This window comes from Rattus rattus, chromosome 10 (genome assembly GCF_011064425.1).
Source record: "Rattus rattus isolate New Zealand chromosome 10, Rrattus_CSIRO_v1, whole genome shotgun sequence".
NCBI classification, from domain to species: domain Eukaryota; kingdom Metazoa; phylum Chordata; class Mammalia; order Rodentia; family Muridae; genus Rattus; species Rattus rattus.
The window spans coordinates 66,633,942-66,651,509 of NC_046163.1; the positions used below are offsets into that span (position 1 = coordinate 66,633,942).

A 17,568-nucleotide genomic window follows, 5' to 3' on the forward strand; every position below is an offset into this window, starting at 1 on the left:
GCTTCATCCTAAGTGTCTACTGAGTTGGCAGATACTGGCCAAATACTAAGAAAACCACGCTAGTAGAAGTGGAAGCTGGTGGAAAAAGGAGGGCTCGGTGATGCTGGGTAAGCACATTTCTGTCTAGAATAATAATCGGTCCGCACGAGGCAAAAGCTGTCCATTTTCAGCACACTGACAATTCACTTACTTTTGAAAATGTAAGGTATTGGTTAAGCAGGCTTGCCCCGGGTGTATTTGAGGAGATGTAATCAGATAGATTATACTAAGTGCTCCCGGGCCAGGAGGCAGTCCAGGAGGCAGCGAGCCCCAGGTAGCAGGGGCTGTACCGTCACCCACCTCTAAGGAATTCATAGCTAATGCAGGTTAACTGGACATGTCCGCCAACTGCATAATGAAGACCGTGCTTATTTTTAGACGAGTATTGAAACTGCCAAGCAGAGAAAATCCGAGCAGTCTCCATTTGTTTTGTTCTCACTTTCGGGTAAGAAACTGAAGACAGATTCATATGGGAAGTGAGAGGTAGCTCACATTTAAAGGGGAAGGTGCGTTTGTTTTGTGCACCTGATATTGACATTATAATTACGTGTGTTTTAAGTACTTTAAGCATCACTTTAAGTCATTATTTCCCTCTTCTCTGGGAATTAAGACAAGGTTGCCTCGTGAACTCTGCATTGTTCCCACCGCGATGGTAATTATATGCTTAATGTGTTTTTCTTATTGGTCTGCCACTGCTCTACCCCAGAACCCAAACCTTGGAAAATGTAGATGCAGGCTAAACACCTCGTGACAGGTTATCTGGTTAAATGTTATATCCCTGTGACTAAAACTGTGCCATAGCTGAATCAGACCATCTGTTTTCTGAGATGAGACTTCTGACTTTGATCCCGCGGTGACAGGCTACTACTTAGTGATTTTACGTCATTTGCTAGATGCGTTACTTGTCCCACAATAAGCTGTGGTGGAGATTTCTAACTGATTCTCCCTGAATCCAACCACCGGGATTTAGTTTTGATTTTGGAAAAAAGGACATTTTCCAGGAATTTTAAAGTTACTGTCTACCACGCAATTTCAAAATAACTTCATATTCTCTTGAATGTCTCCAGTTTTAAAACGGCTTAATAACCCTGAAAGTTTAATTGCTTGAATAACTGTAAATCCTCCACAGAGGGAGACCATAGCTTCTCTTCTGTGTATCCAGAATGCTCCATTGGATAAATATTCAGGGAGAAGAAAAGACGTTATTAGTGATAGTTAAAACTGAAAATGTGCATCCCAGGGAATGCTGGAAATAATAGTTAAGAGATAAAAGTGAGGGGTGGGAGGGAGTGTCCACCAGTTAAGAACACACACTGCTCTTACAGAGGACCCCAGCACCAGCATCTGGTAACTCACAACCACATGTAACTCTAGTTCCAGGGAAACCTGGCCTCTGGCCTCTGAAATCACACACACACACACACACACACACACACACACACACACACACGCCCCCCCACTTGTATATGCACACACACGCACACATGCATACACATGCACCTGCTCATGCAAACGCACATATGTGCATGCGCATGCACATGAACACTCTTGTACATACATGTGCGCGCACACACACACAAACATATGCACATGCTTTATAATAATAAAAATAAAGCTTAAAAAGAGACCAAACTGAGAAATGAATTGCAGCTCTGATTTCTACAGTTTCACGGGGTCTTTCAAAGCTACAGTGTTCTACTCCTTTGTTTGACTTCTTCAATTTTGCAGATACTTGATGAGGTGATAGTTTACTGTTCAACTCTAATCATGTGTCCCTTCCGTATTCTATACTCAGTGGCATTCACAGAAAATACACAGCACGTTACATTCACAGACAAGGAACCTTTGAAAGTAAAACTTAAAAAATGATTCTGATCAGACTGTAATTGCTATGCGCGACATTTTCCATGCACAATACCTGATCCTATTGCAGAATTATTATTATGGGGACCTTGGCATCCTCACCAACCAATGCCACACGAAGTTTCTCTCAGACTTGAAGCAAGTTTGGTGCACTCTGCTGCAGGATACCCCAGTGGATCTGCAACCCATCAACATGATTCCTGGTGGCGAGGACTCTCCCTTGCTTCCGATGATTGCCAAACAAAACGTGCAGAGCCTCTGCCTCAGACACCTGATCTTTAAAATGCAGAACCGTTTGTAACAATTTTAACGCTAACTAAGTACACTTTGATGAGACAGCGTTTAATAAAATGCTCGTTAATTTCATCATTAGCGAGGGTGTGCTCAGAAGTGAGCCAGTTTCTTATGTCACACCCAATTAGCATCCCATGCCAGTAATCCCATTAGTATTGTTGAATTCACTAATGGAAAAACTAATGGGCACGCTACCAGGGCACATTAATTGGGCACGACACCAGTTCTGGTTTTAATTATTAAACTACGATAATGAAATGTGTGTTTGTAAAATATTAAAATGTTGAAATAGAGTTGAGGAAAATAAAAGAATAGGTAGGAAAAAAAAACAGAAAGGAGAAGAGTCTAGGATTAGAGATAACTTTGGAAATGGTCATGGGTCTCGCTGCCCAGGTTATCTACAGAAGTTGGGATTGTCGGTGTAAGAAGGGACGGCCTGTGCTGGTGGGGAATTGAATGCTCCTTGTTGTTGGTTCTGTTGCTGCTGCTGTTGTTGTTGTTTTAATATTAGTAACATAAGTTTCTCTTGTCAAGTATAGTATGAGTCTTAAGAAGGGTTAATTGAATGTATAGAATGGGCATATTCTATCTTTAGGAAAATATAAACAGAAATGTTTTGCATAGGAAAGTGTGGTTGATGTCCTGTGCTCAGCCTTGTAAATCTATCACGAGAGAATGACTGACTTGTTCTCTTAGGTAAAACAATTGACTAAAATTGTTAGCATTTGATGGAACATTCTAAGTACTTAGGACAATTATTTGTATTTTATAAATATCAGTGTTTGCCTGCATGGGTCTGTGTATCCGGATGTGTGCAGTAACTAACGAGGCCGGAAGGGGGTGCAGAGTCCCTCAGAACCGGAGTTGCAGACAGTTGCCAAGCGCCACACGGATGCTGAAAATCAAACCCAGGTCCTTTGTAAGAGCAGCTAGCGCTCTTAACCCAAGCTCTTCAGTCCTGATTCAAGATTGCTTTTTAAAAATATGTGTGCTGTTTAAACAATTCTTGCTTGCAGTGTCTAAGAACTTGCAACGGCTTCGTATTTGATTTTTCTCGGGCAAATGGACCTCAAAACTAAATGTATCTTCCTTAGGTTTGGAGGGGTCTGCTCTCTTAGTCATGATGGTAAATGCTGGCTAACGAGGATGGGGTTTCTTGTATGGATTCTGACTTGCACATGGCTCTCTGTGCTAGTGCTAGTGCGTTTCTTCTCTCTGATTCCTCGCCCTTGCCTCCTTGGTTAATCTTTCCTCTTGGCATCCCCTGTTCACTGCCCTCAAACTCAAGAACTTGTTTTTCACCATGTTATTATGAACACACTAGAGCTACAAATGTCAGATTTTTAGGCTACAAAGCATTGAATACGAACCTTAACTCTACACCTACGTTTAATAAATTCTCACTTTAACATAGGTCACCTCCCATCCCTTCTTTCAGTGCACATTACGGAATTATTCATGAAGAAAGGGGAAATTTCCGGATGCTTGTCTATTGTTAGAATAAATTTTCATTCCTCTTTTCAATTTTAAATCCTTCTCTTCCACTTTACAATTTTCCTTGAACAATCAAATGTGGGTACAAGTACCCAAAATGCCAGTGCCTTTGTAAGAGTCTGCTCTGGAGCCTTCTGTTCATGTTTGGTCACCGTGGCTTTCAGACGTCCACCACAGGATGGCCATGGGCCATTAGTAGACGCCAACTTACGTGCTGAGTATATGGAAGAGTGGCTGCTTTGTGTTGGGATCGTAATGCTGGAATCTGAGAACTGGTTTAAAGCATGTATATGGTGTCAGTGACACCTGAATGTGAGCACTCACTCATTTGTTCATTCATTTATTCACTCATTCATTCGTTGTTCATTCACTCTCTTAAGGGATCACTAGTGGAAGTTACCACAGCTGATGATCATAGTCAACAATACAGTGACGGACAGTGGCATGAAATTACAGCAATCAGATATCAGTCTTTTGGCCAGATCACTCTTGATGGGCAGTACACAGGTAAGGGCTGTGTGTGTGTGTGTGTGTGTGTGTGTGTGTGTGTGTGTGTGTGTGTGTGTGCGTGCGTGCCTTGCCTGCCACGCGTGTTTACCTGCATATGTGAATCTCACTGATTTCTCCATTCAGTTTCACTCTAGTCCCCATGAGATCTGACCCTCAGTTGATCTTAGCTTTCCCACTGGTAAACTCTGGCCATCAGCTCCTTGTCCAGGTAGGACTCCAGTAAAGCAGGGAAGGATATGAAGTCACTCCCAGCCGTTCTGTACTTTCTGCATTCTTCACACCACGCAGGGGCTCCTAATTGCCCAATGAATGTTCCCTTTTGCCTCCAGAAAGCAAGCAAGGAAAGCAAGATCTATGTATAAAATGAGAGAAAAAAACAAGCCTCAGAAATGGTAACTAACTCCTCCTAGTTCCCGCAGTGGGGAGGCAGGACCCTGCCCACATACCTGGGGTTTACATTTGACTATGGTTTCTTCCCAGCTGACTCTGTCTTCCATTTTCATCCAATGGCATAGGTGTTCATGGATTTACTTAGGCTGTAATGGATTCTAATGGGCTCCTACTATGTTCTACTATTATTCTCGATGCTCAGATAACAAAGAGTAAACAGAGTTTGTAGTGGCTGTGGTGTAGATGTAAGTGGTAGAAGGTGACAATAAATAAAAGTATAAAGTCATAACAAGTTAGGAGAATGTAAAGTCAGGATAGATAGGTGTTATCTGTGTTGATAAGGCTTTAACTCAACCACTAGACACTCAGGTGGTTGGCATGGGGCCATTGTCATAAAAGGTTTGTGCATTGGGAGGAGTGTTAAGTTTGACTCAGAACTATTCAGTAAGCAATTTCTTATAACAGTTGAGCAGAAATGAGGGGCCAAGAAAGAAACCATGAAAATATCTAGAAAGAAATGTGTATGTTTTGGGTCAAAACAAAAAACAGTGGACATCAGGCTTAGATGAAGGAAATGGTGGGTAACAGACCCCAGGAGTCTCAGAACACTTTGTTACATGTTAGGGTCTAACAAGGAGGCCAGTTTGGTAGCAGACAGGAAGAAGTTTCTGATGAGATGCAGGCTTACAGCAGATGCCTATCTGGGAGATCTGGGAGCTAACAGACAAGGAGGTAAAGAAGAAGCAGGAGAGCTGGGTACCACAGATCTGCGATGACTTTCACTCTGAGATTCATCTCCTCTCTTACAGGGTCCTCAGCCTCTCTGAACGGAAGCTCCATGACAGGAGGCTACACCACACTGTTTGTGGGTGGGCTGCCACAAGGTCATACCGTCCTCCAGAAGAGACTTGGTGAGTTTCACAGGAAGTGGAAATCCATACTATCCTAGTGTTACTGTTTCTGTGACTGTGAACTGAACATCCCAGCAGCACAACTGCAAGGAAGAAAGCTAGGAAGAAAGGGTGTGTTTAGCATGCAGTTCCATGTGAGAGTACATCCCTGCAGGGAAACCATGGCAGGAACGTAGAGCTATTGGTTACGTAGAGCAGTTGGTTACATCCCCAGCCAAGAGCAGAGAGAGGATGAGTCCATACCTACCTGCTACTTAGCTCACCATCTCCACTCTTACACAACCAAGGAATTACATCCAGGGATGGTGCTGCCCACAGTGGTAATGTCTTCCCATATCAAGCATCAATGACCTTCAGGGTCAATGTCCCTCTGCAAATGTGCCCAAAGGGTAGCCTGCTCTAGATAGTCATTCATTAACACTCTTATCAGGTGATTATAGATTGTATCAAGTTTACAATTAATACCAACAAGCATAATGTTGTACTTAAAACTTTAACCACAATCTATTTACAGTACTTAAAAGTATCAAGAGATATTATTTATTTCATATATATATATATGTATATATATATCTCACATATATGTTAATTTTTAGCCCTCTTCTTTCTCAGAGCAACTTCAACGGTTCTATTTACCTTGTCAATGTCAAGTTCTTACTATTCAAAAGGTTTATTATGGGCTGGAGAGATGGCTCAGTGGTTAAGAGCACTGACTGCTCTTCCACAGGTCCTGAGTTCAATTCCCAGCAACCACATGGTGGTTCACAACCATCTGTAATGGAGATCTGATGCCCTCTTCTGGTGTATCTGAAGACACCAGTGTACAGTGTACTCACATACATGAAATAAATAAATAAATCTTAAGAAAGAAAGAGAGAAAAGGGCAGTATTGTTTTTTTTTAAAAAAAGGTTCATTATGCTTTTGCCAAAATGACTTATATTATGATTCATATAATTTCAGAATGTGTGTAGAGATTTTTTTCTAAGACTTTTAATCCAATGGAAATAACACAGGAATGGGAAACTTGACTTCCAGATGTCTGAGGAACATTCCCAATGTATTGTGTGACAGTCCTAAAAGAAGTTATGGATGGATGATCCTAATCCAATCCTCAAAATTCTATAATTAAGATATTGGGGCTGGAGAGATGTCTTAGTGGATAAGAGTATCGTTCATTCTTTCAGAGGACCTAGATTCTATTCTCAGCACCCACATGGTTGCTCAAAATCTGGCATCCTCTTCTAGCTTCTGTAGGCAGTGTGACCACTCGATGTGCACACATATAAATACAGATATAGAGCTAGATATAGAGATAGATAGATGGATAGATAGATAGATAGATAGATAGATAGATAGATAGATAGATAATAGATAGGTAGGTATATGATAGGTATAGAAATAGATATAGATGATATAGGAATGGATGATAAATAGCAGATGATGGTAGACAGACAGATAGATGATAGATAAATGATAGATGATTGATTGAGACATAGAGATAGATAGATGATAGATAATAGATAGAGATGATAGATGATAGATAGAATGATAGATAGATAGAATGATATATAGATAGATAGAATGTTATATAGATAGAATGATAGATAGATAGATGATAGATAGATAGATAGATAGATAGATAGATAGATAGAATGATAGATAGAATGATAGATAGATGATAGAGAAAACACCACTACATATAAAATAACAGGAAAGTAATGTTTAATGATTTTAGTAGAACAGATCCTATCTTAATTAAGGTTTTTTTCTGTGATAAAATACAATAACCAAAAGCAACTTGGGAAGAAAGTAGTTTATTTCAGCATACAGTTGTAGACTGTCATACAGGAAAGTCAGAGCAGGAACTAAAGCAGGAGCCATGGTGAAATACTGCTTGTTGACTTGTTCTTCATGGCTTGTTCAATTGGCTTTTACATTCCAGGACAACCTAGCTAGGAATAGCACTGTACAAACTGAGCTTGACATTTCCACATCAATAATTAACCAGGAGAATACTACACAGGCTTGCCTATGGACCAACCTCATGAAGGCACCTTCTCAACTGAGATTCCTCCTCTCAGATGACTGTAACCTGTACTAACACACACACACACACACACACACACACACACACACACACACACACCTTACTTTCACCACACAGAAACATACTCCAAAATAAAACTAATGAGAGGCTGGCAAGATGGCTTCACATATGAAGGCTTTTGTTGTCTAGCCAGGCAAGCTGAGCTCAATCCCTGAGCTCCACATGATATAAGGAGAGAGCTAATTCTGACAAGTTGTCCTCTCATCACCACCTATTGACCGTAGCATGCATGTGCTTGCCCAGAAACACACATAGAAATAAACATAATAAAAATTTACATGACCTTGACAGCAATCACCTCCAAATGCTTACTGATGGCCTTAGGATTTTTCCACGTCCTACTAGGACTCACAGGGCACCTCAGGGGTTTCTCTCAAAAGGCTTCCATGGAGTGTTCCAGATGTCCTGGAAGGGCTGGGACCCTGAGATAAGTGTGGTCATCAGTGTGAGGGAGGGTGTGTTCATTTGAGTGCTTGGGTGGGAGGTGCTCATGTGTGTGGGTGCTTATGCACCTCTGAATATGTGCATGCAGCCCCCGAGCACTGCGGTCGTCAGCACAGTGCTAGGAAGAAGGGATTCTGGGCTTTTAAGTGAGTGCTGAGGATCCAAACCCAGGTCCCCAGGCTCTTGTCAGTCCTTCAGCAACTGAGCCCTGTCCTAGCCCTAAACCTCACTTCTGAAAGTTCTAAGCACTTATTTTGCAGGCTTATGAAAACAATTTCTGGGTTAACTCAAAAGGTAGTATTCTCAGTAATAGCAAAATATCACATTTTATTGTATTTTTTTCCATAAATCTGTTTCTACAGACTCACTGCAAATGAGCCAGAACCAAAGAGAAAATTGCAACCGTTCACTGTAGCTACTAGGGTTGCATGACTTGTGATTTTCAGGAACTTGGGGTACCGATGCTTGTAGGTTTCTTCTTTTCGAATGTCAGGTAAAATGGATTGCTGAGCAGTAAAGTCTACGCCATTCAGTGATGTGCGATTCCTAACGCCTTCCACTTTTGCAGAGATAGTCCGAAGAGGCTTCGTGGGCTGCCTCAAGGATGTGTCCATCCTGAAGGGTTCCAGCCCCTCTGGGACATGGCTACCTTTGGATTGGCAGAGCTCTGAGGAACAGGTCAATGTACATCACAGCTGGGAGGGGTGCCCCACCGACCTAGAAGAAGGAGTTCAGTTCCTGGGAGCAGGTGAGGCGTGGCCGGTGACTCAGCCTGTGTTAGTCATTTTTCTGTCACAATCACAGAGTACCCAGGGAAGTTGACTTAAGAAGGTTAACTTGGGCTCTCAGTTTTCCAGGTTTCAGTGGCTTCTGTCTTGTCCCTGAGAGGAACACATCCTGGTGGAAATATGTGACCTTGTAAAACCACTCCTTGCTTGTAAGCGGAAGAGAGGTCCCATACTGCGTCTCATGTCTCCTTGTTGGTCCTCAAGGTCTCCCCCTGGATCCCACTTTTGAATGATTTGAGGGCACCCAAGGGCCACAGGAAAACATCGTATCTGTGTTCTCTTCATGGTTTCATTTTACCTCCTCCGCCCAGTTTACTTTAATGAGTTTATATTGCAGAACTGTATATGTTGAACCATACACTATTTTCAAAGTATGGATAGAAAACGCAACTGTTAAGATTCATGGCACATACTCATGACTGGCATCTCTGGAGGGCCCCAGAGTTCTTGTGTCCCACGTATAAATCAGACAACAGATACCAGCATGCAAGTTACTGTGAAAAAAAAATGGTGCCCAGGAGTTTTTATTGCTAAAATGACTCAACATCCCCATCTTCCTTAATATGTAATTGAAGGATGCCCGTCTTTACAGCTCAGCAGGGGCTCTCTGAGGGACCTCTGGTGAGTAGGGCCATCCCTACCACTGCTGCAGAGGCTGAAGAAAACTGTGAGGTAGTGACCTTCCTTCCCACCCGCCTCTGTGAATGCCCTGACCCCCATGGCATGATCCTGGAAAGAAACAGGATGGCTTGGCAGATTTAGAACATTCTTCATTAAACACCCAAGTCAGCCTCCTGTCTCTCAGTTGATTGGTTATAAAGTAGCTTAAACTGTGTTTAGTAGCATAACCGTAATGATATAGTTTATTTTTTCATTAAAGGTGTGGCATTCTGGGCTTGTCTTAGCTTCCTTAAGGGGTTAAGCATCCTGCAAGATTCATGTGTGCGTGTGTGTGTGTGTGTGTGTGTGTGTGTGTGTGTGTGTGTTTATGTGTGTCCAAGGACATAATCTGTTTCCTCTTCAAAGGTATATGACACTCATCTTGCAGGCCCCATAGACAGCAGGAGGGATATCACGGACTGATCTGTCTTTTGTGAGATTTTTAAACAAAAGTCGCACCTTTCTCGGATGCTTGCCACATTCGTACACTGCCTGCAGTATGCTGATGTGTGCACACACTCTTGTCTTAAAGGATTTCTGGAGCTTCATTCAGATACGTTTCATGCTGCAAAGGACTTTGAGATTTCCCTGAAGTTTCAAACAGACCAACTAAATGGATTGCTTCTTTTCATTCACAATACAGAGGGTCTGGATTTTCTTGCTGTAAGTTGATGAATTTAATTAAGCCTATATTAAAATATAAGGCCCAACTTTGGAAGAGATAAATTGTGTGTTAGTACCAAGCACAATGTTTTTTTTTTCTAAACTTAATTTTATTTTCCTATTTTTCCTCAAGTAGTCTTTATTTCTACAGGCCTGTGAAATGACTTACAGAGTTAAGATACCTTTTTCAACTGACAATTAGTGCTATAAATGTTGTAAATTGAACAGAACAGAGCAGATGTTAAAAATTAAGGGAATTCAATTTAGTTTCTTGATACGTGAAAAATACCTCTTCATTACTTTCTGATATAGTTTCAAAATGTACTTTATATATTTCACTCGGTGTCATATAAAACACAATACAATGAATGCTAATGAGCAAAGCACTTACTCTGAGGGCTCAATTATCATCCTTTTGTGTCTTTCTTTCCCCAACTCTAGCCAGAACCAGCATGTAATCATAATTTTAGGTTTCTTATTGGTATGTATTTTATAGTTTGAATGATCAACATATATGAATGAGTATTATAGATTTTGAGGTTTATGAAAATACACTTTTAGAAATTTCTATTTATTCACAGTATTCTAGGTTATTAACATTTCCCATTGAGGTGTTCCATTTTCAGGGCTGTATAATATACCACTCACCAACAACACCCTGTTGTTTATTTCCATGTATTTGATAGGGCAAATAAGATTAATATGAGTGGTTTGTAAATTTCCCAACATGCGGTGAGAAAGTATGGTGGCTTTTTTTTATTTACCATTAATCATTCAATCAAACACTATCATCAGAATTCAGTGGAACACTGGAGAGATGGCATCATGGTTATGAATGTTTATGTTTATATCTTGACTCTCTCAGCACCATCTCTCTTGGTGTTTTCTTCCTGTTTTCAGCTCAGTCTCCTCTATGGTGTGGGCCCCTCCTGGCTCTCCAGCCTCTTCCCCTGATGTTTGTTATGATGATGGTGGCTAACCCTCCCCCATTTGTCACGGTGAAAGTATGGCAGACGTCTGTACTCGTTGTGTGTCTCTGAGCAAATACCTAACAGAACTAAAAGGAAGAGGTTTATTTTGGCTCACTCCATAGCCCTTGTCGATTTTTTATTGAGAATATCTTGATGACAGAAACACAGGGCATGGGGAGGGGTTGGGGAAACATCAGGGACAGGACAGGGAAGCAGGTGCCCTTCAGAAACTCACTCCCAGAGAGCCACATTCTCCAATCAGCCTGTGCACTCCACCACCATCTCAAAACAATCTAGTCTGATTTTTTTTCAAATTTATTTTTACTTATGAGTATGAGTGTTTTGCCTACACATAGGTCTGTGCACCATATATGTGCAGATTCCCACAGAGGCAAGAAGAGGTCAGTAAATCCCCGTGAACTAAAGTAACTGATGGTTGTATACCACCATGTGGGTGCAGGGAATCAACCTCAGGTCCTCTGCAAGAGCCACACGTACTCTTATCATCTCTCTGGTACTTCTCTTCAGTCTTAACCCAGCGGGTTAACCCATGGAAGACATCTGAACACTGATGGGCCCTGGATATGCCTTCACCTACACCAACAGGGGTGACTTCTGACCTCCCAGGTGACTCAATACAATCAATCTGGCAGTCACATAGCCTTGATTTTTACACACTCTTCTGTACAGTCTGCAGGATGGTCTACCACAGATATGCGCTTGGATAAATGAGGGAGTTTATTAAGTACACAGCGAGTAAAAGTAAAAGAATGTTTTGCAAGTAGCAGAAAGACAGAGATAGAGAGACAGACAGATATCACGGCACCATCAAATCATGTTCTCAAACCCCCTAGCAGAAATCACCTAGGGAAGGAAGCTCCATAAAGTCCATCAGCTAGGTTCCTTGAGGCCTGCACAGAGCAGGTTGTCTGTCTCCTGGGGCATGATTTCCAAGTGAAAGGACAAAGAACATAGAAAGGTGAACTCACCTTATTCCCAAGCTGGTGCTGAGGATAGCCAGGAGACACCAAGAAGGGAAACTGAGGCAGTCTGCGGGAGTTCCCAGTTAAACCTGCTCTGCGTGGGCGAGCTTCCCACACTCAGCTTCAGGCTCCTTACCCCCACCGTTGGCCTCTTCCTACTATGGGATATGCAATACTAACCAATGCTGGGAATAATTCACCTTCTGCTGTCTGATTTTACTCCTGACTTCCTTTGCTCTTTTATTTTTTTTCCTCCTTGTCACATAGTGGGGCATGCTACCCTGTCCCCAGACAAGGGGACACTGATAACACTTTGAGACAAACACGTTTAAGTCAGAAATGGGGCGGGACAGCCCTGCTTCCTGAGCCAACATCTCAGCACGTGACATTTACCAGCATGGGCGCCTTGCAGGTACCTAGCACAGTCAGTTCTGGTCACCCTGCCCACATGAGTTACTTTACGAAACCCTTCTTAGAGACTCCCTGATCATCACTATAATCCGCCTATTGAAATGCCTTTTGATGATGTATCACTGACGAAGCATCCAGCATCCCAGTTTCGGATGGGTGCTTCCTGTGTCCAGGGAAACGAACTTCTGATATAAAATGCAAGTCAATATGAAACAGTTTTTGGTGTCAGATAAGAGATGAACTTTTTCCATCTCACCCCACAATACCTAAGGTCTACCTCTGCACACAGAGCAAGGCTCTCTCAGTCTCCCACACCCGTGCCTCCTGTGTCCTACCTAACTTGTAAGCTTTCTTTAAATCCAATGTCCTCTGACTGCTTGTGTCTACCACCCTGCTTGAAGGACCCATCCATGTATCTCAAATTCCTGTAAATCTTATGTGATATGTGTGCCTGTGTGCGTGTGCGTGGGGTGGGGGCAGCGTGTGGGCTTAGGTTTTCCAAAACCCACTGTAATTAGGGTTCTTAAATGCTTCAATGTCCCACATACCAGAGGTAGGGACAAAGAAAGGTTAACAGGAAAAGGCTGTTGTGGGCCTGTTTAGAAGTAGTTCTTTGGGGCAATTCCAATCTTTACTGTCAGGATATCAGCAGCCCAGTCCAAAACATCAAACAAACATCAATAGGAGCGGCTCGATCCAGAAGAAACCACAAAGCTCCCCAAATTTTCAGGAGTCCACAGAAGCAACAAGAAGCAGCTGGAACACCACAAGAAGTTCTCTGGCATGTTTCTCTCTATGACGTCACAACAAGCAAAGATCAATCAAGGCCAGCAAGGCGTTGCAGGACGAACCAATATGAGAGCATCGTTCACTGTCTTTGGCGTTATATTCATATTCTTTCTAGACATAACATGCCCTCTCAAGTGTCCGTTCCAACCAAACACCACATTCCCTTTCTCCAGACAGCTTCTAGAAGAACACCACATGTCTGCTCCAGCAAAACATCCTCTCATCATACAGCTTCCAGAAAGACACCGCATGGCACAACTGAGTTTTCAACAAAACCAGAAATTTCCACATAAGGGGTGTGGTGCAGTCAAGTGTGTGTGTGTGTGTGTGTGTGTGTGTGTGTGTGTGTGTGTGTGTGTGTGTGTGTGTGTGTGTGTGCAGGTACGTGGGTACACTTGTGTGAATACACATGTGTATGTGTGCATATGGAGCCCAAATTTGACCTTTAATTCCTTTCTGGATATACTTTCCACTGTGCTCGTTGATACAGGGTCTCTTGCTGACCCCAGAGTCTGTTAGTCCAGCCAGTTGATATATCCAGCTTGTTCCCTGGAGCTTCTGTTTGCCTTCCCAGCGTTGTGATCCCAGAATTACAGAAGGCCACATTCCACCTGGTGAGGGATCCCTGAGCTTGGCAAGTGGTTCAGCCTCAGCCTTTAGAGGAGCCTTTGCCCCAGCTCCTCTAAATCTTTCCTGCCTCAGAGGGAGCGAGTGGCTCATCTGCTTCTGTGGCCTCTCCTCACTCTCGGCTACAGGAGTGCTCCAACATCCCCTCTGCTATCAGGAAGATTGTAGGGAGCCGAGGATCTTGGTGCCTCTTGAATGAAGCCTGCTTGCTGGGGATGTATCACGAAGGCATCTACATAGAAGGCATATTCTTTTCTCATCGAGATTGAATTTATTTCATTTAGCATGCTATTCTCAAACTTTCAACTAGTATGGTTGCTGATTTCATACCTAAAACAAAAATTAAAAAAAAAAACCTGGTTGGCAAAATAATTATCGTGTAATGTTTTGAGGGAAAATATGAGTGCTTCTCCCTTACAATGAAGATTTTGGGTAAAATATGCTGACATTAGAAAATGGAGCATTAATCTGAAAGAATACACACAGAGGCAATTACGCTAGAGACTCAGAATAAAACTGAAACATCGAATCAAAATAAATCTTACAAATTTGAAATTGAGTTCACTAACCATTTAAAACAAGCTTCATCAAGCCTGACATTTCATTCTCTTATTGTCCTGTCAAATTTTCTCCCAAATTAAATTGATACATGCAGTCGTATTTTCTCATTTCTGAGAACTCACAAAACGGAGTCATAGTTCACAGTGTTCTGTTCTCCACTTTGCCAGCCGTTTAGAGTGGGATTTAATCTGTTAACTATGTTACAAAAGTAGCTGGTGTCTCCATAATAACACAGCGTGTAGCATAATCATTACTGGGTATGAATCTGTTTGACTGAATACAACATTCTTCGTAGCAATTGTAAGCTTGCAGCATATTTCATTACCCGTTACTTCAGCTCTGCTTAGGATAAAGTGAGCCGCTTTATTGCGTCTTGCCTTTCTTCAGGAAGCTGACCTGTTCTTGTTGAAGCTGCCATCCTGCAGCTTCTTGACGAGCCTCTTTGCGTTTTTTGAATGTGAAATGCAGATGGAACTGAAGAGCGGGCTGCTGAGCTTCCAGTTAAATTCCAGCTGTATCTTTACACGAGTGGATGTCAGGCTGGGACGGACCCACTGTGATGGAAAGTGGAATAGAGTCACTATCAAAAGGGAAGGCTCCATGGTGTCAGTTGGTGTGAATGAACTTACGAAGAGCACCTCCCGGGCCGGGGACCAGCCTCCGCTGCTGAATTCACCTGTCTATCTGGGCGGGATCCCACAGGAACTACAGGACTCCTACAGACATTTGACTCTGGAGCAAGGTAAGTTCTCATCAGAGGCAAACACCATTGGACATGGCTCTGGACCACCAGGCATTGGTTATACTATTTCAAATATGGCCGTAGACGTGCACTAAAATAAGTCCCACTAACCTACCTTCCCTTTGCTGACAGCCCTTTAAGCTAAAAGAAAAATACTTATTGGATATTTCTTCAAACAGATTTTTTAATGTATTTTTATAGTTCTTTTGGTAAGTTTTAAAGATTCATTTCTTTAGTTTGATTTTATGTTTGTGTCTTGCCCGAGTGTGCATATTCAATGCAGTGCCCTCAGAGACCAGAAGAGGGCATCAGACCCACTGGAACTGGACTAACAGAAGGTTAGAGACACCATGTGACTGCTAGAAATGGAGCCCAGGTCCTTTGCAAGAGCAGACAGTGCCCTTAATCTCTCAAGCCGCCCCATACAGTTCTCCATGCTATTCGTAAGAGTGTCTGACCGCGTTCCTTAAATTCAACATGTTTATTCCAACATATCTTCAGCAAATAAGTGTCACACAGATAAACCAATTCTGTATGTATTACATGCATAATTTCCTTGAAAACTCAGGTAATTCGGGATGTTAAAATATTGATCATTATCTATATGTGAAGGTAAACGGTAGAAGTTTGTGTAGATGTGAATGAACAACAAGGAAAACAGTGACATTAATCTCAGACGCTGATGTCAGAGCTCGTCACCTCCATCTTCAGTAGAAGCTTTGTGCAGTGAAAACACATGAAGCACTGAGCTTAGTAGAATTTCAAATATGTCTGTGGAAAAATTAGACAGCTTTATCAGTAACCGTCAGAAGAGGGAAAGCAGTTAAACATAGAACCCAAAATTTAACTCATGCATGGCTGTACTTAACTAGAAAAAAAATTTTTTAAAGGCGCTTGGCCATGTTGGCACTGGAGAGGCTGGGACAGGAGCATGACAATTTTGGAGCCCTCCTGGGCTTTATAGTGAGACCCTGGACTCAAAAACAAAAGGAAGATGGCTAAGAGCATCTGGGTGAAATTCCCCTGAGCTCTTCTCATGAGAAGAGCAAGGAAGTTCTTCCCAAGGAGCCTCTGAGTGAGCCACGGCGGTTCCTGACCCCGCCTGACGATGAGGAAGGTGAAGAACTGGCAAGAAAGCCTCTGCAGGAGACCACACAGTTAGAAAGCAGATGCGAGGGTCCATAGTGCATAACCTGGTGCCACAGCTTGGCCTCCTGACAGTGAAGCATTCTTTTAGTTGGTGTTTGCCATTGCCCTGTCCCTGTGACTTGGGGACAACACAGAAACTTCCAACGTGTGACCAAACGGGCTCTCCTAGAGAGAATGTTCTCCGCTCGTTTTTAAATCTATGCACCATGAATGGTTAAAATTTCCATGAAGCAGTCTTTGCCTATTTGGTAAGTACATAAAGATTTAAATGACTTTGGATCGAGGATATATGGGGCGCTGTAAGGACGCTCTGAACAGAGTAGCAGCAGTAAGGAGTTAATGAATAACCAGGACCTGAGACAGTAATGACATTTTCAAGGCACTTAAGATGTAGCAGCTGCTAAAAATATTACATTCACACAAGATCGTCCCTAGATTTTCAGGCTTTCCGGTATTAGAAGGAGTCTGGCAATTCTCTACGAGTGAGAAGACTCCATCCTGTTTACACCGGGCTGGGTAGTGTTGGATAAAACAATCTCCTTATCCAGGCTTAGACTACAGACTCATACCTGACCCTGTTCCCACTGATGGCCTTGGAGACATGAAGGAAAGAGAATGCTGAACTGATACTGAGGGGGAAAAAGGTAAAGCATCAACATAGACCCAAGGGGAGCAGTTTTACCTTCACTGGATGTAAGGCTACGGTACCAATGCACTTTTTTATTTATGTATTTATTTGTGATTTCTCTGTGTCGCTGGTTTCAAACTATGGATAAACTTTTGAAGTCTGGTTTGCTTGAAGATACTAAGGAACCAGAATTAGCTTTTTTCATCATCATTGTTATCGTCGTCATCGTCATCGTCGTCATCGTCGTCATCATCATCATCATCATCATCATCATCGTCTTTCCAGGTGCACAGGAATGGGATAAGTGAAATGTTGATAAAAGGCTTGAGACCCCCCCGCCTCTTGTTTTAAGACTCTGACTCAGATACTTTGAGACATACTGACCTATTGTACCTGGTTACGGACTCACCTGAGAGAATACCCAGCAAAGAGGTGCATAGCCTACCGGCAGCCACGTGTAACCGAAACGATTCATGTGTGCCCCCTGTATCGCTCCTGGTCCTCTCAGTAGCCGTTTTATCTTTTACCTCATCCTTCCCCTAG

The 17,568-nt window shown here is 42.5% G+C and overlaps 1 protein-coding gene across 1 annotated transcript in view; it reads left to right on the forward strand.

Annotated features, from left to right (window-relative positions):
• Nucleotides 1–17,568, forward strand: part of Ush2a (usherin) — a 670,292-nt gene that overhangs the window by 244,933 nt on the left and 407,791 nt on the right. Inside the window, exons 22-26 of the mRNA XM_032915475.1 lie at nucleotides 4,071–4,197; nucleotides 5,400–5,501; nucleotides 8,622–8,801; nucleotides 10,034–10,164; nucleotides 14,975–15,248. Coding sequence (XP_032771366.1) covers nucleotides 4,071–4,197; nucleotides 5,400–5,501; nucleotides 8,622–8,801; nucleotides 10,034–10,164; nucleotides 14,975–15,248 — 814 coding nt within the window. The remainder of the gene's footprint in view (nucleotides 1–4,070; nucleotides 4,198–5,399; nucleotides 5,502–8,621; nucleotides 8,802–10,033; nucleotides 10,165–14,974; nucleotides 15,249–17,568) is intronic.